The sequence below is a fragment of the Musa acuminata genome, chromosome BXJ2-5 (assembly GCF_036884655.1).
Source record: "Musa acuminata AAA Group cultivar baxijiao chromosome BXJ2-5, Cavendish_Baxijiao_AAA, whole genome shotgun sequence".
NCBI lineage: Eukaryota > Viridiplantae > Streptophyta > Magnoliopsida > Zingiberales > Musaceae > Musa > Musa acuminata.
The window spans coordinates 5265231-5291305 of record NC_088342.1 but is presented as its reverse complement, the minus strand read 5'-3'; the positions used below and the strand labels follow the sequence as shown (position 1 = coordinate 5291305).

At 42.4% G+C, this 26075-nt stretch overlaps 5 protein-coding genes across 7 annotated transcripts; 2 read left to right on the top strand and 3 right to left on the bottom strand.

Annotated features, from left to right (window-relative positions):
• Positions 1-605: 605 nt before the first annotated feature.
• LOC103984176 (plant intracellular Ras-group-related LRR protein 8) lies at positions 606-9124 on the bottom strand. The gene is made up of 10 exons (XM_009401626.3): positions 8888-9124; positions 7621-7715; positions 7028-7192; positions 6172-6282; positions 5906-6006; positions 2826-2963; positions 1986-2034; positions 1812-1877; positions 1222-1341; positions 606-988 (listed from the first exon to the last, which is right to left on the bottom strand). The coding sequence occupies exons 1-10, from the start codon at positions 9060-9062 to the stop codon at positions 866-868; spliced, it is 1143 nt and encodes a 380-aa protein (XP_009399901.2). The 5' UTR covers positions 9063-9124; the 3' UTR covers positions 606-865.
• Positions 9125-11412: 2288 nt separating this feature from the next.
• LOC103984392 (ethylene-responsive transcription factor ABI4-like) lies at positions 11413-12702 on the bottom strand. The gene has a single exon (XM_009401870.2). The coding sequence runs from the start codon at positions 12603-12605 to the stop codon at positions 11733-11735; it is 873 nt and encodes a 290-aa protein (XP_009400145.2). The 5' UTR covers positions 12606-12702; the 3' UTR covers positions 11413-11732.
• Positions 12703-15786: 3084 nt separating this feature from the next.
• LOC103984175 (pyruvate decarboxylase 2) lies at positions 15787-18309 on the top strand. The gene is made up of 6 exons (XM_009401625.3): positions 15787-16389; positions 16510-16673; positions 16768-17418; positions 17501-17618; positions 17714-17902; positions 17980-18309. Exons 1-6 carry the CDS (start codon positions 15859-15861, stop codon positions 18148-18150), a joined length of 1824 nt encoding a protein of 607 aa, XP_009399900.2. The 5' UTR covers positions 15787-15858; the 3' UTR covers positions 18151-18309.
• A 1623-nt stretch (positions 18310-19932) lies between these two features.
• Positions 19933-20749, top strand: LOC103984391 (transcription factor MYB73-like). The gene has a single exon (XM_009401869.3). It carries the CDS (start codon positions 19940-19942, stop codon positions 20747-20749), a length of 810 nt encoding a protein of 269 aa, XP_009400144.2. The 5' UTR covers positions 19933-19939.
• A 230-nt stretch (positions 20750-20979) lies between these two features.
• On the bottom strand, positions 20980-25689 carry LOC103984173 (potassium transporter 1). Of its 3 annotated transcripts, none has more exons than XM_065108203.1 (9): positions 25103-25689; positions 24786-25019; positions 23874-24116; positions 23246-23296; positions 22877-23137; positions 22718-22770; positions 22518-22632; positions 22171-22425; positions 20980-22097 (listed from the first exon to the last, which is right to left on the bottom strand). In XM_065108203.1, the coding sequence occupies exons 2-9, from the start codon at positions 25006-25008 to the stop codon at positions 21124-21126; spliced, it is 2175 nt and encodes a 724-aa protein (XP_064964275.1). In that variant the 5' UTR covers positions 25009-25019; positions 25103-25689; the 3' UTR covers positions 20980-21123. The 3 variants fall into 3 exon arrangements, with proteins under 3 accessions (XP_064964275.1, XP_064964276.1, XP_009399897.2); XM_065108204.1 differs by having other exon boundaries at positions 25140-25689; XM_009401622.3 differs by adding an exon at positions 24297-24540 and having other exon boundaries at positions 24786-25684.
• Between the last annotated feature and the right edge of the window lie 386 nt (positions 25690-26075).

Here is a 26075-nt window from a genome sequence, read left to right as displayed (position 1 = left end):
AGATAAAATAAGTCAGTCTCCTAAATAAGAGTTGTTGAGATGTGACAGAAGAAAGAGAAAAAAAAACATTATTTAATCTATAAACGTATTATCGTCCTATTACACACTGACTCAATTAAAAGAATATATTATTTCAAACATTTTACATGACAATACTATAGTTATAATAAATGAATCAACAATAAATACAATTAAATTTAAATTCTTAATTGATATTAATTATTTTCGAGTGCTTTGTCTCATAATACATAGAATTACTATAGTACTTATTATTCTTAAAGAAAAAATTATTATGATATGTTACGACATATCTTTAGTAACTTAACAATTAAATCTGATCACAGTAAATCCTAAGATAAAATTTTATGATCATAAAACTTGATTAATAATCTTAAAACATATCATAAATTTAACTTCTATTGTTAATAATACATTGCTTTATATTTTTCTTATAAATGCTCATTCAATAAATTGCCAAACCCTGCAGAGAAATACCACCGGACAAAAGTACCAAAGAAGTAAACTTGATGGCCACTTTCACCATACGAGAAAAGCCACAGGGTAGTTACTGTGCCTATGTTATATGCCACTGGAGACCTTTCGGGTGCGTGCTAACATAAAAAAAATATTTGAATAGATATCCCACCATTACAGATCACGAAGCTACAGTAAAACCATTACAACAGACCAGAAATAGAGTGAATTGTGGCGGATAGAGATAAACCTGCTGTGGAATCATACACGTATATCTCATAAGTTTTCTAGTCAATCATAAACTCTACCAGCAAATATAATCATCAACGAGCAACTGATAAACTTTATAAGAAAAAGGAATAAGCTCATCTAATACCTAGAGCAATTAACCCTATTTAAGGGCCCTGTCATCATCAGCACCCTCGTCAAACACTCCTGAGGATCCCACACGGAAATCAAGTTGTTTCTGATGCTTTGACCGCCTTCGTTCATCAAAATCTTCCCATCCTTCAATCTATTTAACATTTCAAGAGACAAGATTTTAAAAAGATGAAATATACACATATACACAAAAATATGATACAGAGAAGCATGGAGTATTAAATACAAAACAATAACTCATGCAGACTAAAATAGAACATGAACATCTCTTTCTGCTTTCACCCTTTTCCAAGCCATCATGTTCCAGCCACAGAAGAAAAAAGATTGCAAAAGAAAAAAAAAAATCAGAATATAAGCTAGCAGTACCTGGCGAAGAAAGTCATTTGTAATTTCTGTGCCATGAAGATCAAGCGTTGACAGCTGATAACACATTTTAAATAATGTTGGAGGAAGGGATTTAAGACCATTGTTTCTAAGAATCAAAGCCTGCACCACAGGCAAAAAATCATGAGCAATAACTACTGATACAGTAAAATAAACTACATAATCACTGCAAGATGGAAAAAAAAGAAGCAACAGTGTAACCAATTGCTAAAACTTGAACATATAAAGCTGCCTAAATACATCTGCCTAAAAGGTTCCATACAGCTAGAGAAAAAGAATTGTACACCTGTTCAGTATAACTGAACAAAAATGTGTACGCTACAACAGAAAGTAATTAATGTTCCACAAGCATAACTATGAAGCGAGCATCTGTTCGCACACAAATTATTTTAACAACAATGAACAAACTATGGCATCAAAATCAAAATGGAAGTGTATTGCTTGATAAAAAATAAATTCTTAAGTACATGTTTTCATTATTTTTTACTAGACACAAATAAACAATTCAACTTGTAAAGTTCTTTACTTGGTAGAAACTTCATAATTCCTACAAATATCAAGAAGAATACGACCTTTAAATCTTGCAAATTCCCAACTGTCTCTGGCAGATCAACTAGTAGATTACATGATAAATCAATCTGCATCAGTGAAAAAATCAAATTGATGATGCGATACATTAATGTATGCCTTTTTTTTTTTTTTTCACAGCAAAGTCCTAGATATGCATATAGCAAGGGCACAATTACCTCAACCAGGGCTCGACAATTTCCTATAGATGAAGGCATGGAGCTCAACCTGCCATTAGATGGTGGAAAAATGTCAAAAAAGAAAAAAAAAAACAAAAAATATATAGACATATAAATTCATTTCCACATGATTTCCACGGGTAGTAAGACATAAACTAATAGTGTCTAAAAGAGTACTTAAACTGACAAATTATAATAATATCGACTAACATCCTTGTGTATATTCTCTTTATATGCCAATTCCACGTAGCAAATATAAAGGCAAGCAGCCTCAGATCTTTTGTCACATGATCCCTTGCTGAGTACTCTTTATGTGCGTGTATACCTTGACCAGGTGTCAAAATTTTCACCTCCAAAAAGTGAAGCTTTTTTACGTTCAAATTCTTAGTAATGTTAATTCATCAAATCTGAAAAATTGTATGATGGTGATAGCAATAGCAATAATAATGTTTAATGATCACTACATCAGTAGTATATGTATGATGAGAGAAACATATGTTGAGATTTTGAGAAGGTAACTACTTTATTGACCTCAGTTCTGGTTGTCATTGTTGGCCTTCTCAATTCTAGCAATAATTTGGACTGTTGAGAAAACCTACTTTCTATTTTTAAACATGCAAACTTGTCAATATGTACTGAGGGAGGGAGAACTTCTAAGGTATGGTCTATGCACTTGTTGCATTACTTTGTCCATTTTGTCACTAGTACCTTTCAGAACAGTCACTCCACATAATTTATCTAATCATTTAGTATTTAAACATAAATAAGATGCTCTACTTATATCTGAAGCTTGTGATATGTGAAACATTAAATTAATTATGTAACAGAAAAAGATAATACCTGTTGTTGGCCACCTTCAGAATTTGAAGTTGATTGAGCAATCCTAATTCATCAGGTAAGCTTGTTATCTTGTTATTTGCAATATGAAGTTGGCAAAGAGAAGTCAAGGTACCCACTGCAGATGGCAACGTAGTTAAACTGCCAAAATAACAAAACAATTTGTCAAGTTAACTTAAAAGCAAAGATTACAAGTAAACTAGCTTAGAATCTTTCTTAATAAAAGATATACTCATTATGGAGGGCCTAACAAGACATAATAGGACACCTCTTTGGCATAAAAGAATATCATAGCAAATACATATAACCACAATTGTAGAAGTTTGACCGATGTAGCATGTCACCATGTATAATAGAAAACTAAATCAAGAAAACCATTTAAGATTCATTAAGCAAACCAACATGAAGAAACAAAGGCAACAAAAAGATATATCTAAGATCACCTGGAACCAACTCATTTTTTGAGTAAATTAACAAAAGAGTGGGCATCTGACAACCAGAATCACTATCCGAAGAATATGAGGGATCAAAAACTTAAGTTTATTACTAAAAATCAAATTAGTAAGATGAAGAAGGAATCAGTAGAATTAAGAATGATGAGGAATAAAAAGATCTGAATTTATCACATTAATTTCATCAAATGACCAATATTTTCATATATAACAAAATTTCTATGATCTGCCTTGCTAAACTTAAAAATAGCACGTATAAAAGAGTTATGGGAGTATACAGAACCAATTTATGTTTGAAAGTGTACGAAAATGAACTTTCACTAATTGACGATGCAGATACATCCAACAATAATGTTTTTACTGCATTAATTTACATTAACAAAAAGAGCAAGGTATATATAGGAATGTCTACAAGGGAGGCTGAAGATAAAAATGAATTGCCAGTTGAATGGCTTGTATCAAATACTGTGGCAATTTTTTGAAGCCAGACAAAAGACTATGAAACAGATCACGGTGTTCAGAAATAATAGGAAGCAGGCAGAAAAGAGGATCACAATCAACACATGGTTTTCCAGGTAACACATTGCACTTCTAAAGTGAAAGTTGTTGGAAAAAAATAGTTTCATGCAAATAATAGTAAGGCTGCATTCGGTGTGCCACCATGTTACTGAAGTTCTATTCAACTAAGACCATGTAAATTCTAGAAACCATGTTCAACTCTTCCAGTGTTCTTAAACTACTTTAGTATATATTGTGTATGTTAGACATTTCATTACATTGAGTCAAACATCTGAAAGACCTATATGGTGTATACAAGACATTCCAGGGCAAAATTCTAGTGAAAGACACAGTTGTGTTAGAATCCAGCAACTATGTTCTCTTTTTCTCCTACAACTCTAGAAAGCTTGCTGTGTGCTATCTCAGCACTTTAAGGGCCTCTCCAGGATTTCTTGCTTTACCTTAATAATTCCTTGTCTGATCAGGTGAGCATCACTAGGGCCAAATATGAAACCAACACCATGGAATATTCATGATCCAAAATATTGTTTCTAGAACTTGTGGTTGAACCCACTCTGACTGTTCTTAAAGCTGATTCCTCCCAATTAATAATGATGGCAAAAATGCTAATATTTAGTGAATGATTCCTAGGCTTCCTATGTTCATGAACATGCATTCTGTGTCTAACTATAGTAGTATCAGATCTAATGGAGCATAGCCATTGAACAGGTAGACATTATTCTTGACCTTTTGTGACCCAGCCCTTGTAATTCATGTTGATATTTGGTGCCAACCAATCACAATGATGCCATCTAGATTTGGCGCATGGATGTTAATGATGAGATGACCTCCAAAAGTATCTATAGATTCAACAGTACAGACCCAGCCAAGAGGAGAGAGAGCCAGGTAGGGGGCCTAAGCTCATAAGTTCATATTGTCCCTATGTTCAAAACTTTCCCATGGAAATACAAATGAATTTTTTTCCAACTGGACCCTGGCTTAATTCCATTGGAATCTCTGGCAACCAGACTTGTGTTTCTTGTGGTCCTAATGGACAATTTTACATAGCTGTTCTTCTAGTGACACTTTATGGCTTGCTATTGGACTGTTGTTCAAGTCTGATTGTCATGCTGATTCAAGAGTATCAAGAGTTGTGCTGATGGTGACTGGCTAAATCAGGATCCAAATTGGATACGTTCGGTACTTAATATTATTATCATTGTCTTGCATTTATAAAACTCTTTTGCTTCAATTGAAGCAAAGGAACAAACTCCTCTTTCGCAGCCACCAGGCGAAACTTTCCTCTTGATGCATGGGGTCTTTGCAATGACCACAAACTGCATTGCCTCTTCCTATATTTTTTACGAGAACAATGTGCCTCAATACCTTGAATTAGGCAGAAACCTCCGCCACCTAATTAGCTTCAACTTAAATCAGATGGATTTCTTGTGGAAGGATGCATTGATGGCAAAACTTTGTTTCTTATTCACAGATCTAATAACATCTCGGTGGCAGAGTGCAACTTCAGGGCTTTTTATCTCCATCTTTACTGCTTAACCTATGGCTTCTTATGGCACTTTTTACTCATTTTGTAAAGTTTAAAGTGCATTATATTTCAAAAACACCAACACAAATGTATGCTGGCCTGCAAATTATGAGTGGTTTAAGTCTAAAAGTTCTATATGTGGAGTGACACTCTATCAATCATTCTGCTTATTTTATCTCTAACATTTATAGATTCTTAAAAAAAAGGTTTATGTTTTGGAAGAAAATACAGTTCAAGAAAGCCTAAATACCATAAAAACAAGTTGCAAAACATATAATTTTGGCTTTTAGAAGCATAAGGTGATGTGGTGCTTCTATACATCAGCCCAAACTTGACCGACCAAGAGGTTCCTATAAAACTTGTTTATTTAATTCAAAATGAACCCTTCAATCAACTGACAAGAATATTCATCAGATTCATATAAAGTAAACAATAAACTATTAGCCAACCTTCAAATCAATGTTTCATAAATTAATCAGTTGACACATATAGATTCCTAGAATTATCATTATGACACAAATAAAATAATTGACACATAAATTAAATAAAAAACAATCATATATCAGAAGTATCAATCTGATACTTACTAGTTATGGCTTAATGATAAGATAGTCAAACACTTTAAAGATGATAGACCCTCCCAGCTTATGCTCTCATCTGTTATATTATTTGCATTCAGCAACAATTTCTAGACATATGAAGAAAAGCCAGAATAAAAAATTTGCTGCATTCTTGAAATATACATCAGTAGTAGCCTTCAAAAGCCTCAGAATTATAAAACATAAGATATAAGAAGTTCTAGTGAGACCAAACAACTTGAACCAACTGGGCAAAAAAAGGCAAAGAGAATTACATTCAGCAACTTCAAATCACCAACTTTAGTTGGTACATCTCTAATCAAGTTGTTGCTGACGTCCAATACTCTTACAGAATGTCCACAAGACCAAACTTCTTCAGGCATTGCCTATCAATGTATACACAAAGGATTCTCGAGTTTAAAAGGAAGAAAAGCAAGCTATATATTTCACCCCATATAAATAAATAAATAAATATATATAGAACATGTTCATTGGCAGCCCAATCCCAATTAGAATAACTTAAGTCAAATGAGACTAGTATGGCAGGCTTTCAATATAACTCGGGTCAAATAAATGGTTGAGCGAAACTAAAATAAATTAATTTCAATAAGACATGTACACACTATATTGTAGAGAGCTTTAAAGAGAATTATCAAAATATGAATGGAGAAACACAATAAATACAAATTCAGTACCTCAACTAGTTATCAGATGAAACCACATTAGCACCCTAAATGTGCAAATGGTTATGCTTCACATTGTATCAGAATTATATAAAAAACAATACTAGGTATAGCACAACTAAAGAAACTATTAATCAGAGCAATCTCCAGAATTCCAAAAGTAAAGCATTTCTGGATCATAGGTTTCATGGCTTCTCAAAAACATGAATAAACTAAATCACAACCTGGTGCTAGTGATCAATAGAGCATAAACAGGACATAGCACTTTGAGTAAAAGCAAGCACAACATTCAAGCACACAATTATATTTAGTGATCTATACACATTTATTATAAAAATATCTAATTAAAAAAGTTAATTAAGACATAACGACGAGCAGTAGTTATTCTCGAAATGTATATTCAGAAAGAATAAAGATTCATTTGTAAATCAACTCCTTTGTTGTGTACCTCCAAATGACACTCTGATAGAGCTACAACACCAGTCAACTTCCATCTTTCAGACCGACTTTTCTCAACATTTGTCCTTGTGTGACTAACTTGAGTTTGTTTAGTATCAAGAAGCTTCCTTGGGCTGATTGATTGAGTAGCAGCATCTTTGGTTATGGGACCATCCTGTTCAAGAAAGATGCTCTTGTTAAAAATGTCTCAACATATTTGGTCTGATCTTCAGCATTAGTTAACAATTTGATAAACTCCATGAATAAGTTTTCAAGTTCTAGTAATCAGCAGGCTTAATTAAATTTCCAAAAAAATTTAAGACCATTAATAAGATGAAAAATTAGAGTGCATACACAGGCCTAAATGAATTTCCAAAAGATTTTTAAGACCAAAACATCCTCGATATAGTTTATCATGATAGGGGGTGAAGCTTATGAAAAAAGACTTGACCTACCATGAGACAAATGACTTCAATTAGAACACAAAAGTGAAAAGGTGTAACTAACACTTGTCTTCTTTTTTTACTATTTTAAAAACGGTTTTCTCCCAACATATATAAAGTGCACCTGTAGCAACCATAAACAAGAAGGCCAGGAAATTACCCCTTGATGAAGACCTTGAGAAGCTATCAACATAACCTTGGAGCCATTCGTGACTGGCACTGACTTCAAGCTCACTTTATCTGCAAGAACCTTTCCTGCAATAGACATAGGTTACTGTTGTAAACTACGGGTATCCCAAAAACCCATGGCTAATGCTGCAAACATTGCATCTTGACTGAGTTTCAAAGTGAAGCATAATTTCACTATAAGTCACTACGTCCTGGTATACAAAATCGCTACTGAACTTTGGGTTGTCACTCTCTACGTCTGTACACATGTTACATCCCCAGACAGAGAAAAAACAACTGTGTCCCAGAAAAGTAAGCTTGGTCGGGAGATTGTCGAGTTCATTCCAAGATAATGTTTAACACATGATTTTTTCATATATAATCTAGGGCCTTGTTCTTTGAATGATATCCATTTTCTTGAAGATTATCATCCCATTTGACAAAGTGCATTACTCTGTCATGCTGATTGGCATGACCTGCGCCAATGGAAACATGACAAAACTCTCCAGCACAAGTTGGCATGCACAAGTACCAATAGTTTTCTATCCATTAAATGGTGCATGCTGATTGGCATGACCTGCGCCAATGGACACATGACAAAACTCTCCAGCACAAGTGGGCATGCACAAGTACCAATATTTTTCTATCCATTAACTGGTGCAAATCAGTTAAGTATTCCTTCCTTTTCTCCTTATCTCCTCATGCACCTGCCTTTCCCAAGAATGTGGGTTATTTGACAAACATAGGAGAACTGAGCACCTAAAAGACATAATAGAGTGCAAACACTAGTGAAAGGAAAAGAAAACCTTAAGCATAGGTTAAATGAATCATAGAATATCATTACTCTGCATGCTGATCCATGCTGCAGCCAATATTTGGCTTGAATCAGTTGGCACACGAGCATGCCAATTGATATGAAGTAAATTAGAGATATATTTTATGAGACAACCTTCTTCTTCACACAATAAATTACATAAATTCGCCTGCCCGCTGTCGAAAATATGATAACCACTTCATCTGAAATAATCTGAAAGTAACAAATCAATTGTGAACTCCCCGCAGCTAACCAACACCAATTGTCCTTTATCCATTTACCACCACTGAATCGACTTCCAGCTGAATGAGTTTCAGAGTGCTCGGAAGCTATCCCTAGTACCGCATCACGAATCGAACAAACAACCCTGAATCGCTCAGAACAAAAAGCACGATCTGCGATGCGAGTGAGAAAGAGAGAACGGAGAGGGTGAAGGAGGAAGTACCTTTGCAGATTAGGGTTTGGCCGCGAGTGAGGACGTTGGTCACGGGCTGCAGCAACGATTTGAGATCGGCAACCGTGGCGTCCATAGGGAGGGAGACGGGCAGCGTCCGGCCGCTGAACTTGACCTGTACGGTAATGGCCGAGCGATCGCCGCCGGCATCCTTCGCCCCTTCCATCCTTCCCCTCCGTCTACCCCTCACGAGACTTCAGCGTGACACTCAAACCGCCTCCCTCCTCCGATAACGTTAACACGACGTGCTTTAAGATGCGAGCTACGTGATGGGATCTAAGCGACAATGGCACGTTAATAACATAAGAATCTTAATGAATGTTCAACAGTCAAACATATATATATATATATATATATATATATATATATATATATATATATATATATATATTACACAATGGAGGAAAGTTTGGATGACTTAACCTTGAAAATAAAAATAATAAATTATTCCAGATATAAATATTTTTAAATAAATTATTATTATTTTTACAAAAGAGTGAAAAATGAAGACGGAATTCGAGGTAATATTAGCCTATTATACCTCATTGTGTTTCTGTTGTTTTGCGAGGCTAAGCTTGTAATGGGTTTGAGTTTTGTGAGGTTTTGGAGTGGGATATGGCAAGTGTCGTGAGACTTGCCATGGTTGCTAATAGGATTAGATACATTGGCCATCTTCCCCTTTGGACATATCCTCAGCCTTGTTCTTAGTTTTCTGTCTGAATTAGCTTGATATAAGAAGCCTATTCTGAATCATTCACAGCTTCATCGTGGCTGCACAAGTTTCTCTGATGTGAGGATGAACAGAAGGGAAGCTGCCACACGGCATCAGAGCAACACAGGTGTTTAAGAACAGCAAGAGGTTAGAGGGTAAGTGAATTTGATCCGATCATACTTACCATTGTCTACTGCAATGCGAGTCGGTGAATTCTGTGTGAAACAAAGTTGAGCTTCAAATGAGTAACTGTTGGAATTCTAAGGCTGTTTTCCTCACAATTCATGGAGCATAAACAGTTTAAGAATGCAATCACAATCGCATGCACCACAATATATATTTCTACATTAGTCTGGAGAAATAACTTTAAACAACCACATTGCCTGCTTTCAGAAAACAAGAGAAGCGCAGTCACTGATGAAGAAGCAATATGCCCAAGTAAAAGCACATTAGAAAACAGAAGGCATCCATCCAAAACATGTCCAAGAAAATGCTTAGCAACAACATATATATGCAATAACAATGTTGCAGAGATCAAGAACTGCTGTTATTTGGCACAACTTGGCAGCATGGTGAGTGCCTGGATTTGATACTAAGGGAACTGATATATCTTCTACAATCTCAAACAATGTGGAAAGAATGACTAATAAAATAAGCAGCCAAAGTAAGAAATGAAATCGCTCGAGAACAATCAAAGCTTGTGGCTTTGGATCTCACAAAGAATTCTGCAAGACAAATAATATTAAAATATGCATAAAATATATAGGTAACAGACCGTGAATTAGTCCAGAAACCTGGAAACTTAGAATGCATGAAATGATGCATTTGACACTCTCTGGTACTGTAGCTCGATTTCTGATTAGTATGTGTTATCCATGTAGAGCACTGGCAGTTCTTGATACAATCTATCAACTTAAGAAGCAAAATATGCAGCGAAGATAGCTACTTTTGAATTAACAATGAAGAATATTGTTCCTGATTGCAACTTCGTTTCTGATAAGGCTTAAGATAAGACATCACTTCATGACACTCACAGCATTGGCAATATTCACTCCAAATAAAACAGTTTTTTCCTCGGATGATCCATGATAAAGACATGATATTTCTGCTATAAAAATGTGTTGGGAATTCAATAGGAAGAAATGCTAATGAGCACTTAATCAAAGGTCATGTATATACATACAATAATGGTGGAAGGGAATTCAATAGGATGCAAGACATCAATCAAAAGAACCATCTGCAGAAAGCAAGTCTGTGTTTTAAATGACACTAAACAGTCTAAATCTGATTACATTAACAGATATACAGACTACAAATATGGCACATCAATATTTTGTTATAGAATTTACTTTGAGAAACAGGAATTTGGTAGAAATATGAGATGCATCATTAGAAGTTAGAACCATGTTGAGATGAAAACCCTATACATTTAGTTCATGCTTGAGCACCAACGAAGAACAAACCTTCCATCAACTGAGAATCGCATTGTCCATGGAGTACTAACATAATAGTAGCCTGATACATAATGCTCTTGTTCTATTCAAGACATGTTTCAACTTGTAAAACATGTAGCAGCATACAGATCCATATGCATCAACAACAAAGTGTCTTCGTTTCATAAAGGACATGAATACACAAAAGTATTTGTGATCTAGCAGGTTTCTCAACAAGCAATGGCTTTCATCTTGTAGAGTTATGTTTGAGAAAAACATAAGAACATGCAATCAGGAAGAAACAACATAGTCACATAATTTCTTTGAAGAGGACACTCGATCCACAATAATGACATTGTCGCCTAAGAAAGTAGCATCGTTCCAAAAACCAATCAAGTAACATTCTTCCAAGAAAATATACATAATAAACTAACCCATCTGTTGCATGTTGCTCCCTCCTTACATGCAGCGGACCCTTGTTCTTTATTCCTCTTCCGTTCATCCCCAAACCCTAGAAAAGCAAATCCTTCGGTCGGTTCACCACAAAGCTACATGCTTCTTCGAAGTATAACACGCAAACTGGCTAATAATTTACAAAAAATCTTATGAAAAGAACAATATAATCGAAGAATTCTGGATTCTTGGAACGGATCACCATGCATGCAAAAGTAAACCCTAATTGCTTGTACTGTCATATGTCGAAGAAGAATGGGTCGGTCTCATCCCACAGGCAAGAAGCCGCCACATCGTAGTCATCGTAAGGCCACAATGGTGAGGACACGAGTGGCGCCGAGCCCATGCTCTCCGTCGTCATCACCGGCGGGCATGAGAGAGATAAGCTCGAACTGACCGACCCTGCCAAGGAGCTGATCTCCTCCATGGCCGGATCGCTGAAGCCGAGGCTGCTAGGCCCCGCAGCCACGACCGGTCCCGGCGCGGTCCCTAACGCTCCGACCTCTACGCTTGGTGGTTCCATAGCGGGCCCGGGGGCCATGATCGTGCTGTCGGTCATGTTGGCGTATAGGAACGGGGGCGGGTAGTTGTAAGAAGTGGAGGCGCCGGTCGGTGGAGGTATGGGGAAGGGGAAGCCGGAGGGACGAGGGAGTAGCGGCCGAAGAGTAGTGGTGGTGGAGGCTGCAGCGGTGGTGCTGTTGGAGTGATGGCCGGTTGCGGCAGCGGAGGAGGAGGTTTGGAGGTTGAGCTGCGCTCGTGGGCCGTAAAGGATGAGCGCCGCCCGGTCATAGGCCTTGGCTGCGTCCTCCGCGGTGGAGAAGGTCCCCAGCCACTTGCGGGTCCGCTTCCTCGGCTCTCGGATCTCCGCCACCCACTTCCCCCAGCTCCGCTGCCGCACTCCACGGTACCTGAACTTCCCGTTCTCGGGCCCACCTTTGCCCTTCCCCCTCCTGCTAGGACCAGCAGCGGCGGCGTCCCCAACGACGGTAGCGGCGGCGGCGGCAGAGGAGGTGGTGTTGGTACTGCTGTTGCTGTTGTCGCTGGTAGTACTGGAGCTACTCTGGAAAGAAAGCTGGTGCTGTTCTATTGGAGAATGGAGCTGATGATCCATCACGGGGAAGGTGTAGTCTGTGTCGGTCTGCGAGGGACGAAGGGCTTGGGAGATGAGAGGAGAGCCGAGGCCGGTGGGATTCCCTCAACCTTGCTCTCTGTGGGTGGGAAGGGCGGTGGTCATACGCAGCAGCATTAACATATAGTGCGATAATAAAAGAGACGAAAAGTGAAGCGGTGGACTGTGGAAGCGTCAGTCTTTACTGCATGGCTGAGAAGCCGCAGCACCACAACTACGTTTGGTTTCTTCCAACCTGCCACACTCCTCTTGCTTGGTGAGAAAGCCAAAGAAGCCTCACAAAACATAAACAAATAATGCCTCGGCTTGGCATTTGGTTTTAGCTGCTGGGGAGCTACGTGCTGCTCTCATTGCGGCCTCGGAAAGCAACAAGGCATGCAGGGAGGAGGGGGTAGTGAGTGATGAAGGGGGGGGGCGGGGGATGGCAAGGGCCATGCTCCGGTGGCATGATGAGCCTCTTCGTGGGGTGGAAGAGAGCATGAGGGGTCGGTCGGGAGCATGGTGATGCGGCTGGGGCGTAGGGGAGAGAAGGCATCGGGAACAAGCGAGGTTGTCTTCATGCAAAGGGACAGTCGCATCCGGTTGCTGTTGGTGGCCATTATTAATCACCTTGGGACTGCGCTGAGACGTGAGCTTCCCATTCGGCTTCCTCCTTTGTTTGAAGCTATCTGTGCTGCGTTTTCACCTTCGGTGTTGTTCGATGCGGATCTGTGATCTTTCTGCCGCCGGATGTGCATGCATAGATACTGGAGAGAAAGGTGCGCTCGGCTCGGACTCAACATGGAGGAGGGGATTCACATGTGATCAACCCAAGCTTTCGGCTGTGCATACACATACTAGTCTTCATCACGTACATCGTATAACATGCGTATGAATGATCTCTTACGTAAAGAAATAACTCAGGCAACTCATTTTTTAATGGCCGTAACCCTTTCGTACATATATCACTTCACCTTTGTGTCAAACTAAGATCCCAAAAGCAGCATATTATTCAGGCATCGATCTGAATTTTAGGTCAACTCATGTAGTCCGATCAAAAAGATGAGTTTAAGTCAATCTAAGATTAATATATATCAAGTCAGACATTAATTCAACTCAAAATTTAAAAGTGTTTAGATTATGATCCAAGTAATAATATATGTAATCTGATCCTTTCTACCCTTAGTCATATGATATTAGCATCTTCATATTTTGCCTTCAATACTAGTAAAAGATGGAGAGATGCAGGAACGCAGGAGAAGAAAGTTAGAGAACTCTATATATCATACCGATTCGCATCGAGTCGAATTGATTCTTGGGAATGTATCACACCTTGACAGTAGCGGAGACACCTTTAATTTTCGTGGACGTGAAAAGATCACCCGTCCCTTTTCACAAAGCTGATATCATGCACGAATCAAACCGTAAACCTCGAATGAAAAGGGAGGAGACTCGAACACTTCATTGTGAAGCTTTACGCGTTCGTTTGGTCATGTCCTCTGAACACATTAATCCACCCAAAACCATTGTAGGAAACATGCGAACACCGCCATTCTCCCCTTCCCTGCACCGGACGCAACTCCAAGCAAACATCGACCGTCCATCGGTTTCTCCTGCCATGATCTCGACTTTGAAGGGTCGGGATCAACCTACTCTATATTCCCACATGCATAATATTATGGAAGGAGCTAAATATTTCATGTTGTTGGGAAATGTAGAATAAAGCTACAGAAAAAAACAATATATTTTCATATAAAAATTATTCTCACAATTTAACTTATTTCTTTGATAACTTCGACATGGTGACAAAAAATTAGTATCACAATGACAACAGGTGAATGTGCCAATTAAATTTGGAAAGGGAACGTGATAATTAATATACATATGTATAAAGGGATAGTGGCTTACGCAATGGCCTTCCCATCGGACCTATGTGGCTGGGCCCGCTCTGACCCGCCCCACTACCTTGTGCTGCGCGACGCTCCACATGTGGTAAAGAGAGACACTTTCTGGGCTCAAGTAAGTGGTATTTCTGCTTTAAGAAAAAGATGAGCTCATGTATCTTTTAATTAAGTTTGAGATAAATTGAAAAATCAAGTCGAAGTTCAAATAAAATAAAATTTTGAAATGTGTCTAGAAATCATAGACACATTTGAATGCTCGAAGGGAGATTTTTCAACACAACTCTTTTGAAGTTGAAGTTAACGTAGAGTAAGAGGGAGTTAAATGCTCGAAGTTTTTCCTCCGTTGGTCAGGGGGTTAGCTTTTATATTTACAAAGAGAGGTTGGTCGTGTCTGTTAATGATTGTTGATTTCTCAAATAGTTGACTTGTATCTTACGGATGGGTGTCGATCAATGTGTATGGACTCGTATCGTGTGATGTCGTTCCAAGTTTTTCTGAATGATTATGTAATATTTGACGTCAATCTATACGGGTCCACATTGTATGGAGTCGTTTGGAGCTTTTATGTGATGTTCGACATCGAATTGTATAGGCCCGAACAATGTAAGGGCATATGAGCGACCCTCTCGAGTTCAAGGTGTTGCATCGTGTCAGTCTAAAGCTCTTTCATTGGTGCTATGATGGTCACCGACTGTTGTCACGTGTTCGGTATTAAAATATATGATATCAATTATTTGGTAAAATGCAGAAAGAAAAATTCATGGTTTCTTCGAATGCATGTATATCTATTTAGTCACGCTGGTTTAACACATTAGCCCATTCAAATATCACCATTATGACTTGCTTAAGGACAATACTACACTTCCCCAGATGAACCCAGTCTTGTCTCCAATCCAAAACCACTGCGTGTAATCAGCGATCAGCGCAACCAGAGGGCGACGTGGTTTCCGCCCACCCACCTTGGCTTCCCCGCACTCCGCGTGACTCTAAGCGAACGACGACCACCCGTCGATCCCACGAGCACCGATATGGACGTGGAAAGCTTGACTGAGAGCCCATGGGATCGAATCAAAAGGAGGGTGCCCTCACCGTCTTGACGGAATCTTTCGTCGATCAGACGGCTGTGATGACTCGTGGTCTCGCATATCAACGCGTTCCCTACCTTCACTATGATTACCCGTCGGATGGGACCCACGTGAAACCATCTAAGCTGTGAGAGGAAACGAATCGAGGAGTCATTAAAATATCTCCCATTAATTAGTATAAAGAGCGTAGCGCGCGTTCCTAAAGAGCACAGGTCAAAGAAACAGAGTAAAGGAAGAAACGATCCACACTCCTTTTCCGCAGTGGCGATGGACACTAGGATCGGATCGGTGGACGCGGCCGCGGAGGCGAAGGCGAACGGCGTCGTGGGCTGCCCCCCGGCGGCACAGTGCTGCTCCGTCGGCCCCGCTGCGCCGGCTTCGGTGGCGGCGATAGCCGAGGCCACCCTCGGACGCCACCTCGCCCGCCGCCTCGTCCAGGTGGGCGCCCACGACGTCTTCGCTGTACCCGGCGACTTCAACCTTACCCTCCTCGACCACCTCATCGCCGAGCCGGGCCTCCGCCTCATCGGGTGCTGCAACGAGCTCAACGCCGGGTACGCCGCCGATGGATACGCCCGCTCCCGGGGCGTCGGCGCCTGCGTCGTGACCTTCACCGTCGGCGGCCTCAGCGTGCTCAACGCCATAGCGGGCGCCTACAGCGAGAACCTCCCGTTGATCTGCATCGTAGGCGGGCCCAATTCCAACGATTACGGGACCAACCGCGTCCTCCATCACACCATCGGCCTCCCCGACTTCTCCCAGGAACTCCGGTGCTTCCAGACAGTCACCTGCTTCCAGGTACTTATCTCTCTCTCTCTCTCTCTCTCTCTCTCTCGGGAGGAGCGAGAACAAGAATCCGATTTTTGCCTTGAGCTCCATAACGCAGACATCTTGCAATCGATGTGTTTGGATGCATAGGCGGTGGTTAATAACCTGGATGACGCTCACGAACTCATCGACACCGCGATCTCCACCGCTCTCAAGGAGAGCAAGCCCGTCTACATCAGTGTCAGCTGCAATCTCCCCGGCATCGCGCATCCGACCTTCAGCCGCGAGCCCGTCCCCTTCTGTCTCTCTCCCAGGTTCGATGGATCGCTCTCTTTTCTTTCGTCAGTGGACTGTAGATTAGGTTTGGGGCAAGATTTCCTGATGGGTTTTTATCGTTGGAATTGCTAGATTGAGCAACCAGATGGGACTGGAAGCCGCTGTCGAGGCCGCGGCGCAGGTCCTGAATAAGGCCGTGAAGCCGGTGCTGGTCGGCGGCCCCAAGATCCGGGTCGCGAAGGCCGGAAAGGCCTTCGTGGAGCTCGCCGACGCCTCCGGCTACCCCATCGCCGTGATGCCGTCGGCCAAGGGCCTCGTCCCGGAGCACCACCCCAGGTTCCTTGGCACCTACTGGGGCGCCGTGAGCACGGCCTTCTGCGCCGAGATCGTGGAGTCGGCGGACGCCTACCTCTTCGCCGGCCCCATCTTCAACGATTACAGCTCCGTCGGGTACTCCCTCCTCCTCAAGAAGGAGAAGGCTATAATCGTCCAGCCCGACCGGGTGGTGGTCGCCAACGGCCCGGCCTTCGGGTGCATCCTCATGAAGGACTTCCTCCTCGAGCTTGCGAAGAGGCTCAACACGAACACCACCGCGCACGAGAACTACCGAAGGATCTACGTGCCCGAGGGACAGCCACTGGAGTGCCAACCCAAGGAGCCATTGAGGGTGAACGTGCTTTTCAAGCACATCCAACGGATGCTGTCGGAGAACACTGCCGTGATCGCCGAGACAGGGGACTCATGGTTCAACTGCCAGAAGCTGAAACTGCCGGAGGGATGCGGGTAGGTCGCTTGAAATGGTCTTCCATCCACTTCAGATCAGCTGTAATTTCTTGCTTCTTGATGAGATGTTCTTGTGTTGCAGATACGAGTTCCAAATGCAGTATGGATCGATCGGTTGGTCCGTCGGAGCGACGCTCGGGTATGCACAGGCCGCAAAGGATAAGCGCGTGATCGCCTGCATCGGCGATGGAAGCTTTCAGGTGTCAGCCTTCACGGTCGACTGTGGATGCACCACATCTAGGATTATGCTTGAGCCATGGAATCTAATGCCCGAATCTGTCTCTGTGGATTTTAGGTGACAGCCCAGGATGTGTCGACGATGCTGAGGTGCGGCCAGAACACCATCATCTTCCTCATAAACAATGGCGGGTACACGATTGAGGTCGAGATCCATGATGGGCCTTACAATGTCATCAAGAACTGGAACTACACTGGTCTGGTGGATGCCATCCACAACGGCGAGGGCAATTGCTGGACCGCAAAGGTGAGCACATTCTCTTCATGGCCAGTCCCGCCGTTTGCACTCCGTGTTCCAAGTGTAATCAACCTGTGCTCGCCCAGGTCACGTGTGAGGAGGAGCTCAAGGAGGCAATCGAGGCAGCGATGGGGGCGAAGAAAGATTGCCTCTGCTTCATAGAGATCATCGTGCACAAGGATGATACCAGCAAAGAGTTGCTCGAGTGGGGCTCCAGGGTTTCAGCAGCCAACAGCAGGCCTCCAAACCCTCAGTAACACCACCGCAAAAGAACCTCCACGACGGAGCCGCTTCTATCATCGGTTTAGTTGCTGAGATTGTTCTCCTGTGACGAATAATTGCTATGCACTTAACCAATTACTGTCATCTTTGCAAAGGAATTGTTCAGCTACATTAAGAATCCCTTTAGATCTGCATCTGACGGTTTAGTATTCGTCTAAATAGAGACGGAAGCATCGACCGACGGGTTAATTATAATTATTTTTCGTAGTTAAATCCCTTTTTATTATATTATTGTTAGGTTTAAAAATTGTATATTAAACTTTTTATAAGTATGAAAATGAAATATCTAACTCTATTTATCTTAGCGTCGTTAGTTTGATCCAACGTAAATATAAAAATAATAAATAAAAATAATTTTAATGTCTTAATTACACTTTTAGTTGTGGTAGGCGATAATGTTGCTGAGGTCATGAGTAGTTATTGTGAATGATGAGGGAGAGCGACGATAATAGTTGAGTAGAAAAAGAGAAGGAAGAATATAATACTGACTCTCCATGAGTAGCTATTGTGAATGATGAGGGAAAGCGATGACGATAATTGAATAAAAGGAGAGGAGGAAGAGGATAATATAAATATCGACGTTCTGTATCAACATCGATCAGTAACCCTATCCTCCGACTCTAACTTAGCAAGATGCCCTCCACCCTCTCCTCAACCATCCCATACCATCATTTCATGGTTGTCCATTGAGGATCTACGAGCTTTTTTACCTGAAGTACTACTGTGAACTTAGAGATAGAGAGACAAGAGCTAGAGGACGAGAATATCATCGAGTGCGAAGGGAAGACAACAAGATCGGGATTATAGGAATCACAAAGGGCACAAACCCGCCATGGACCTATGTTGAAGATATGACAGTCAACATTGAGGGAGTGGCAAGCGGCACAAGTGACGACTATGATGTGCAATGAGAAAATTGATGACTATGGATGAATGCATCACAGGACCAGCAAAGGAAGGTCACATCCGACTCACAGTAGATCATTGCCCTTTTGCCGCTTTGTATCTGCATCAACAACGATGTAGACGTTGAGTGTCGACATTTGCGTTCTCATCTTTTTTCACTCATTTTGCCTTACCTCTCATCGCCACTCTCTCTAATCATCCACAATAGCTATCGACGGCTCCTAACGACGTTGTAATCCACCATCATCGAAAATATAATTAAGATATTTAAAAAAAAATTTATCCATCATTTTCGTATTTTCATCGATAAAATCAAACGTGTTAGGGTAAATGGAGCTAGATGTTTCACTTTCACAAATATAAAGATTCTGATATATATATTTTTAATTTTAAGGACCGAGATACTAAAAAGATTTAATTACATAACTAATATATAATTAGCCCTTGATCGGCTTGTAAAGAGTGTTCTCGTTTGGGCCTAGCTTAATGGGCTTTTAACTAAACCGAGCCCAAGTCTTATCATGTACGGGAATTAATTGCATGATTCAAATAATGTAGTTCACCTTAATTTAGGATCGTTCCCCTTCGATGCTTCATTTTATGAAAACATAATCATAACATTATGAGGATTTCAGCAAAAAGAAAAGTGAAATTTATAATCTCAACCAACAAGAAGAGAGAGGAACCCACGCGACTTTGGCGGTAAAGTGGTTCGATTGCAAGCGGTTCACGTCTCATGCCAATCCAATCCCAACGAACCAGAGGCTAACGGTCGTCAAATTGGATCCGTCCTAAAAACCACCACTAACCGCAAACCAAACGAAACCCCAACGGAGTCCGTCGACTCGAGCGATAAATATGGTGATATATGTAGTAGGAGAAGAAGAGATGGCGGTGGTGAAGGGTGGCGATGTCGGGGAGCAACCTGTCAAGGGTTCATGGAACCCGGAGGAGGACGCGGTTCTTATGCGGCTGGTGGAGCAGCACGGGCCGCGCAACTGGACAGTGATCAGCGCGAGCATCCCCGGGCGGTCGGGGAAGTCGTGCCGGCTGCGGTGGTGCAACCAGCTCAGCCCCACCGTACACCGCCGCCCCTTCACCCCCGCCGAGGACGAGGCCATCGTCGCGGCCCATGCTCTGTACGGAAACAAGTGGGCCACCATCGCCCGCCTCCTCCCCGGCCGCACCGACAATGCCGTCAAGAACCACTGGAACTCCACCCTCCGCCGCCGCCTCCAAGCCGCCGCTGACGCGGTCGACGCGTCCGCCTCCGAGCGACCCGTCCCGTCCTCCCCGATGCAGCTCGACGCCGCGGCCACAGCGCCCGTTGCCGCCGACTCCGAGGAGCCGGGCGAGTCGGACTCGGGCTCGCTATCTGGGAAGCGCCCGTGCTTGAGGGACGACGACGCGACTGACGGCAGCGCCGGGGGGTCCGGTCCGGTTACGTCTCTAACTCTTGGACGGCTAGGGGAGGGCGGCGGGACAGACGGCGGTGGAGGGCGGCTGTGGGAGGAGCCGACGGCGGGGATGTGCTTGTTGGCTATAATAAGAGAGATGATAGTGGAGGAGGTGAGGAGTTACATGAACCGACTTCCATCGGGAGGAGGAAGCGGCGGTGGCAGCTCCATCATCATCGGGACCGATTCCGCATCCAACGGCCAGGATTGATTCTAAGTCTCGATCTTCTAATAAATGATGGTGATGCTACGACCGAACATGTCTTTTGCTTGATCACAAATGTCAGCAGCATCTTCCTCTTCTAACGCTCCTTCATTGGCATCAGAGAACATCACCAACACCGACAAGCTTGCTGCAGATGGTGATCGAGGTGAGGCAAGAGAGGAATACGATCGCGGAGAAGTTTGAGCTCTGAGGACATACTTGTCGAGGGGAGGGACTTCGAACAAATGTAAGATATATGCACATACTTGTTGAGGGAAGAGAAATGGTCATGTCGATTATGTGACCAACTTAGGTTTCCTCCTCCATAAACATGTACAATATCAAGATGACGGAGAAGAAGAGAGACAAGTTTGGCACAGTTAAACATAGCACACCATACCAACCTCAAGCAATAAAGAGTGAGGTGCATTCAGAAGAACGACAGGTGCCCTGCAATTTTTGCTCAGGAAGGAGAAAACAACGTCGATGGCGAGTTTCTTCAAGACAGACGATGATTTCTTCGCCTTGGCGTAGGAATGCCCGAGAATGTATACCACTCCACATTCCTTGGCCGTCAGGATCTCTAAGGACTCCGTCTTCAGCTGACAACTCTCCCAGAATTCATGTGCCGGAGGCCTCGCCAAATGGGTATCGGAATGCTGCACATTGTGATCGGAAGTATGCTCGAGGCGCCGAATGCCCGATTCACCAGACTCGTAATCCGACGATGTTTCTCCATCATCATCTTCCGTCTCTACGAAAGCTAGAATTCTAGACACAAGATCATTCTCGAACTCAGAGTTTTCTTGCTGCAGATCCTTGTACCCGTACCGAACGATACACCGGAATATGTGATACTCTTTTGGTCCAATCCTGCCGACCAGAAATCGATCATCCTCAGAAACAAAGGGAACCTGCACGGACTTGATGCACACGAACACTAGAACTTGATGGAATGCAGGCAAATTCGTGGCAAAGTGCCCAAAAATGGCAGGCATCCCGGTCACCAGATCAGCATAAACAAGGCCAATTCCCGGCACGCGAACGATCCCGAGCTTAGGCCCTAAAGCCAGTATTCTGCTTACTGAAATCTTGTTTTCCAAATCAGATTCATGCTTCTTTAATGTGCCGTAGTTCCATGCATACATGACAACCATAAATATCGTAGAGAGAGCAAGCGGAAGCCACCCCCCTTCTGGGATCTTTATCATCAATGCCGATATATATAACAGCTCTATCGATCCGAAGAACACAAGAAAAGCCACGGCCGTTCTTACCTTCTGCCTCCAGACGACTATGATCACCAAGAACATCAGGCAAGTGGTTACAAAGATGACGATTGTGACTGCAAGCCCTGTCGATGAGGTCAGTTGATCAGGCAGCTTATCCATAAAACATGAATGCTCGAAAAGATAAAAGAGCTCTACCGTAAGCATGACCGATGAAGTTGGTGTTCCGCAGTCCGATCGTGACAGCCAGACACAGACACATGAGCATCCAATTGACTTCAGGAATGTAGATCCGTCCATATATTTGGTTTGAAGTGTGGACAATCTTCACAGGAGGGAAGCAACTGAAAGCACAGCACTGGCTTACGACGGAAAAGGTTGCAGATATCGCAGCCTGACTTCCGACCACCGCTGCGAGAGTGGCCACAATGAAGACCGGCCAGAATACTGGCTCTGTAATTTTCAGAATGCATAAATGTGTCAATTCTGAGTACCGTATCGAGTTCCGATGTGTTAGAATGAGGAGTAAATGCAGTGCATCTTGCCTGGTATTGCCCTATAGAAGCTTCGTTGAATGTCTTCATGGTGCTTAGAGAGAAAAGCAGCTTCGCCCATGTATGCAAGAACTAGACAGGGATACACCAGACAGGTGAAGGCAATCTAGAATGGCATGGTTCTAAGTAAAAGTGTCAGGATTAACGGCCAGACCACAAATTCCACATATTAAGACGATAAATTCGCTCACCTTGATGGAAAGGGAAGAGAAATGACCCAAATTAGCAAACATAGTCTCGGTACCTGAAGTACAAAGTAGCTGCATGATGGTTGCGAATGTCTTCGATACACAATTTAAGACATAATGTGCAGTATATTTTTTTCTTGGAGAATTAGGGAGTGGCATTACCTGTAATACAAAGCATAACTCCTCCTAATGATACCCAGCCTTCCGTGCCAGTGGCTTTGATGAACCTAAACATGTAAACCGGTGAAAGAGCACAAAAAATGCCGGGATTCCATTTGAAAATGTTGTAGATGCCGATAGCACTGATAAATAGAAGCCATGCTATGACAATTGGAGCAAATATAAAACCGACACGGTGTGTTCCATGGTGCTGAAGAGAAAAGAGACCCACCAAGATTACGCATGAAATTGCGACGACATAATCTGAAAAATAAGCACCAAAATGAAGTTGCATTACCTGGAAAAAAAAAAAAGTAGCAGTAGCACTTGCAGCATGTAAAGAGGGGCAAAGAAATTGATCGATGAACTTACTCTCATGAAGATGGGGAAGTTTCACTCCGACACCCGATACCGCTGAAAGAACTGGAAAAACATGCAAAACTTCTGTTGGATTCAGATTGTGAAGTATAGAAACAACATAGAAGTTTTAGTGTTGTCTTTGATTAAAGATTCAAATAAGTTTGGCACCTAAAGAACAGCACTAAATAAATCTAAAGTTGATAGTGAAGAGTATCAAATCAACAAAAAATGAGCCACTACTTATGTGTAGTTTATAGCATCTTTCGCTAAGGCTTTGATGATTTGTCATCTAAGGAACAAATAGTTTGGAAAGGTTATTGATTCAGACAGCTCAAGTTTCAAAATAGGGCTTCAGATATAAATTTCACTTTTTATAAATGTCTTCTTCTGTAGGAAGAAGCTATGACAAAGACTCTGATGCAGATATCCACCGCAAATGTTGGATAGCTCCAACTAGTTGCATTGAAGTATGAATTCATTGAAATGATGAATGCAGCAAGGATTGCTCGAAAGCAACACATGAGAAATGCATAGGGGCATCTTCTCCTACTGATTCAAGGCTTCTATTCTTGACAAACATCGGTTTGATCCATCAGGGCCATGCTTTGGAGTTAATATATCACCTGAATTTGATACTTACCAGAGATTGTTGGTGTGAGCACTCCGTCACCGATTGCCATAGAAGTTCCAAGAAGAACAACTACAAGCAGACCACCTCTGAACATCGGATGCTTCTTGAAGAAATCCTTGAGCAGATGACTCCCCCATGTGTCTGCCCCTTCATCATCATAAGCTGACAAGTCCTTGTCGTCATCTTGCTGATTAGGCAGCATGCATAACTTGGCATGTCTGCAAAGAAGTGAATATAGTGCAAAGGTTCCACCTGACGCAACAGACAAAGGTAATCAACACTAAGAACAATTTAAGGTTAAATCAAGTTTCCAAGATTGGGGACATTCTCCTTCGAGAAGCCATCTACAACATAGAGCATGTCAGCCAACATAACACAAAAACCTTGAAGGATATGTATTCTTTTGTGGTCAACAACCCAGTAAGGTCCTACCTTCACCATTGTCATCAGCTGATAGCACAAAGCATATGTACTTGAAAAGAGGAATGATAGTTAATGTCCAAAAGATGAATGAGAGCACACCGAACACTATCTCATCACTCTCATGAAGGCTCAGTTTCCCTGAGAATGTGCTTTTGTATGCATACAAAGGAGAAGTACTCAGGTCTCCATAGACCACACCCAGACTCTGGTATGAAAGAGTTAGCACAGTCTTCCAAGAAGATTTCTTCTGGTCCTGCTCCAAGAACCAGAGATCAAACACACCGTATGGCACAAAGTGACAGCATCAAGATTATGTTCTGATGTGAGAAGTTGAGGCAGATGCAGTAGCAGAGGAACTCAAATAGCCATAAATTTATCGATATATTCAGACAATTAAAAGACTAGTTTGTTTATAGACTCGCAAAAGACCAAATGAAAGAATGTGCAGAACAACAGAGGAGGAAAAGACGGGAGTAAAAGCGAGGAGGCAGAGCGTACAGGGGGAGCGGATCCTTCCTCTCTGGCAAACGACTGTGGGTTCGAAGAGCCCATGGCAGTCCCGGCCGGAGTCAGAGAGTGAGAAGCGGACGAAGATTAATGTGATGGCGCGGGCAGTTGCGACACGCGGCTCACGAGGAGACCGATGATGACAGGCATCACCAAAACCTCGCAGCTTTAAATAAGCGATGGTTTGGGAACGAAGGGTAAGACGGCCTCGCATTGATTGCAACCCTAGTAGTAAATTTACAAGAACATGATCTCGAGGACCCAAATCTTGAAGAAAAATTCCTTCTCATGAGTCACAAAGTTCATACATGGAGAAAAAGCAGAGGCATGAGTTCAAAGAGTCACCAAAGGAACAGATGAATAATGTGTCATTTATCCAGGTGAAGCACTTCTTTTTGCTCTCTCTCTGTCACTTCCGCGGTTAGGGCGTAGGTTGGAGATGATGTGGGTCGTGACAGTCAAGGAGTCCCATCCTCATCCTCATCCTCATCCTCATCGGGTTGGTGGAAATCAGAAAGGTAAGAGTTATGTGACTGTGTGCAGAAGAACATCAAAAGTCTTTGCTATCGTACGACTCCTCATATCATGTGGGTCACATCAAGTAAACTATCATCGGCCCCACGAAGCAATCATAGAAGTAGTGGTTGACCCATCGTGTGAAGGGCGGACTCGCTTTGGACCCATGGCTACCAAGTACAAGCAGAGTACAACGTCGGCAGGGCGGCCAAGGCAAAGTATGAGAGAGAAAGGGACAGTGTGACTTGTCGTTGTGGGACTCTCTGCCATCACATTTTAGCGGTAAACAAAACTAGGGAGAGGTCACCCCAACTTTCACAGCATGAGAGTCGGGTTGGTTCATTGCACTGAGACTGACTACTCGGAAGAAGTTGCAAAGAACAGCGAGGAAAGGAAGGAATGATGGCTAGCTTGTTTGTAGGATTGATTCTGTAAGATGATGATGATGATGATGATGATGATGGATGAGGCCGTTGTAACCACAAAAATTATGGAAAGAGTTGAAGAAGCCTGATCTTTTAGAACACCCAGTGCATTGTATCTCCCTCGTCATCTACTGCTGCCGATCCTTAAAGAATAGAGGAGAATCTATCAACGTCATCCAAAGACTTGCGTAAGCAAGTGTCCTACCGAAGGTGATGGATGATACCCACCCATAGCCATGTCTTATCGCTTCAGGAAACCGGATGGAGAGCCTGCAAATATGCCCGAGATGTTGAGTGGAAGCACGCAAGGAAGGAGAAAAAGACCGAGCTTTGTTGATGC

Bases quoted from the DNA above. Each gene is read 5' to 3' on its own strand.
- LOC103984176 (XM_009401626.3), bottom strand. From the start codon at position 9,062: ATGGAAGGGGCGAAGGATGCCGGCGGCGATCGCTCGGCCATTACCGTA. The intron at 7,193-7,620 runs GTAATTTCCTGG...TTTCTTGAACAG, and splicing joins CTCAAGGTCTTCATCAAGGG to GATGGTCCCATAACCAAAGA. The intron at 2,035-2,825 runs GTATTATCTTTT...ATCTAATGGCAG, and splicing joins CTGAAGGTGGCCAACAACAG to GTTGAGCTCCATGCCTTCAT.
- LOC103984392 (XM_009401870.2), bottom strand. From the start codon at position 12,605: ATGGATCATCAGCTCCATTCTCCAATAGAACAGCACCAGCTTTCTTTC.
- LOC103984175 (XM_009401625.3), top strand. From the start codon at position 15,859: ATGGACACTAGGATCGGATCGGTGGACGCGGCCGCGGAGGCGAAGGCG. The intron at 16,390-16,509 runs GTACTTATCTCT...TTGGATGCATAG, and splicing joins AGACAGTCACCTGCTTCCAG to GCGGTGGTTAATAACCTGGA. The intron at 17,619-17,713 runs GTGTCAGCCTTC...TGTGGATTTTAG, and splicing joins TCGGCGATGGAAGCTTTCAG to GTGACAGCCCAGGATGTGTC.
- LOC103984391 (XM_009401869.3), top strand. From the start codon at position 19,940: ATGGTGATATATGTAGTAGGAGAAGAAGAGATGGCGGTGGTGAAGGGT.
- LOC103984173 (XM_009401622.3), bottom strand. From the start codon at position 24,839: ATGGGCTCTTCGAACCCACAGTCGTTTGCCAGAGAGGAAGGATCCGCT. The intron at 24,117-24,296 runs GTAGGACCTTAC...CTGTTGCGTCAG, and splicing joins AGCTGATGACAATGGTGAAG to GTGGAACCTTTGCACTATAT. The intron at 22,098-22,170 runs GTAGAGCTCTTT...CCTCATCGACAG, and splicing joins CTTCATCGGTCATGCTTACG to GGCTTGCAGTCACAATCGTC.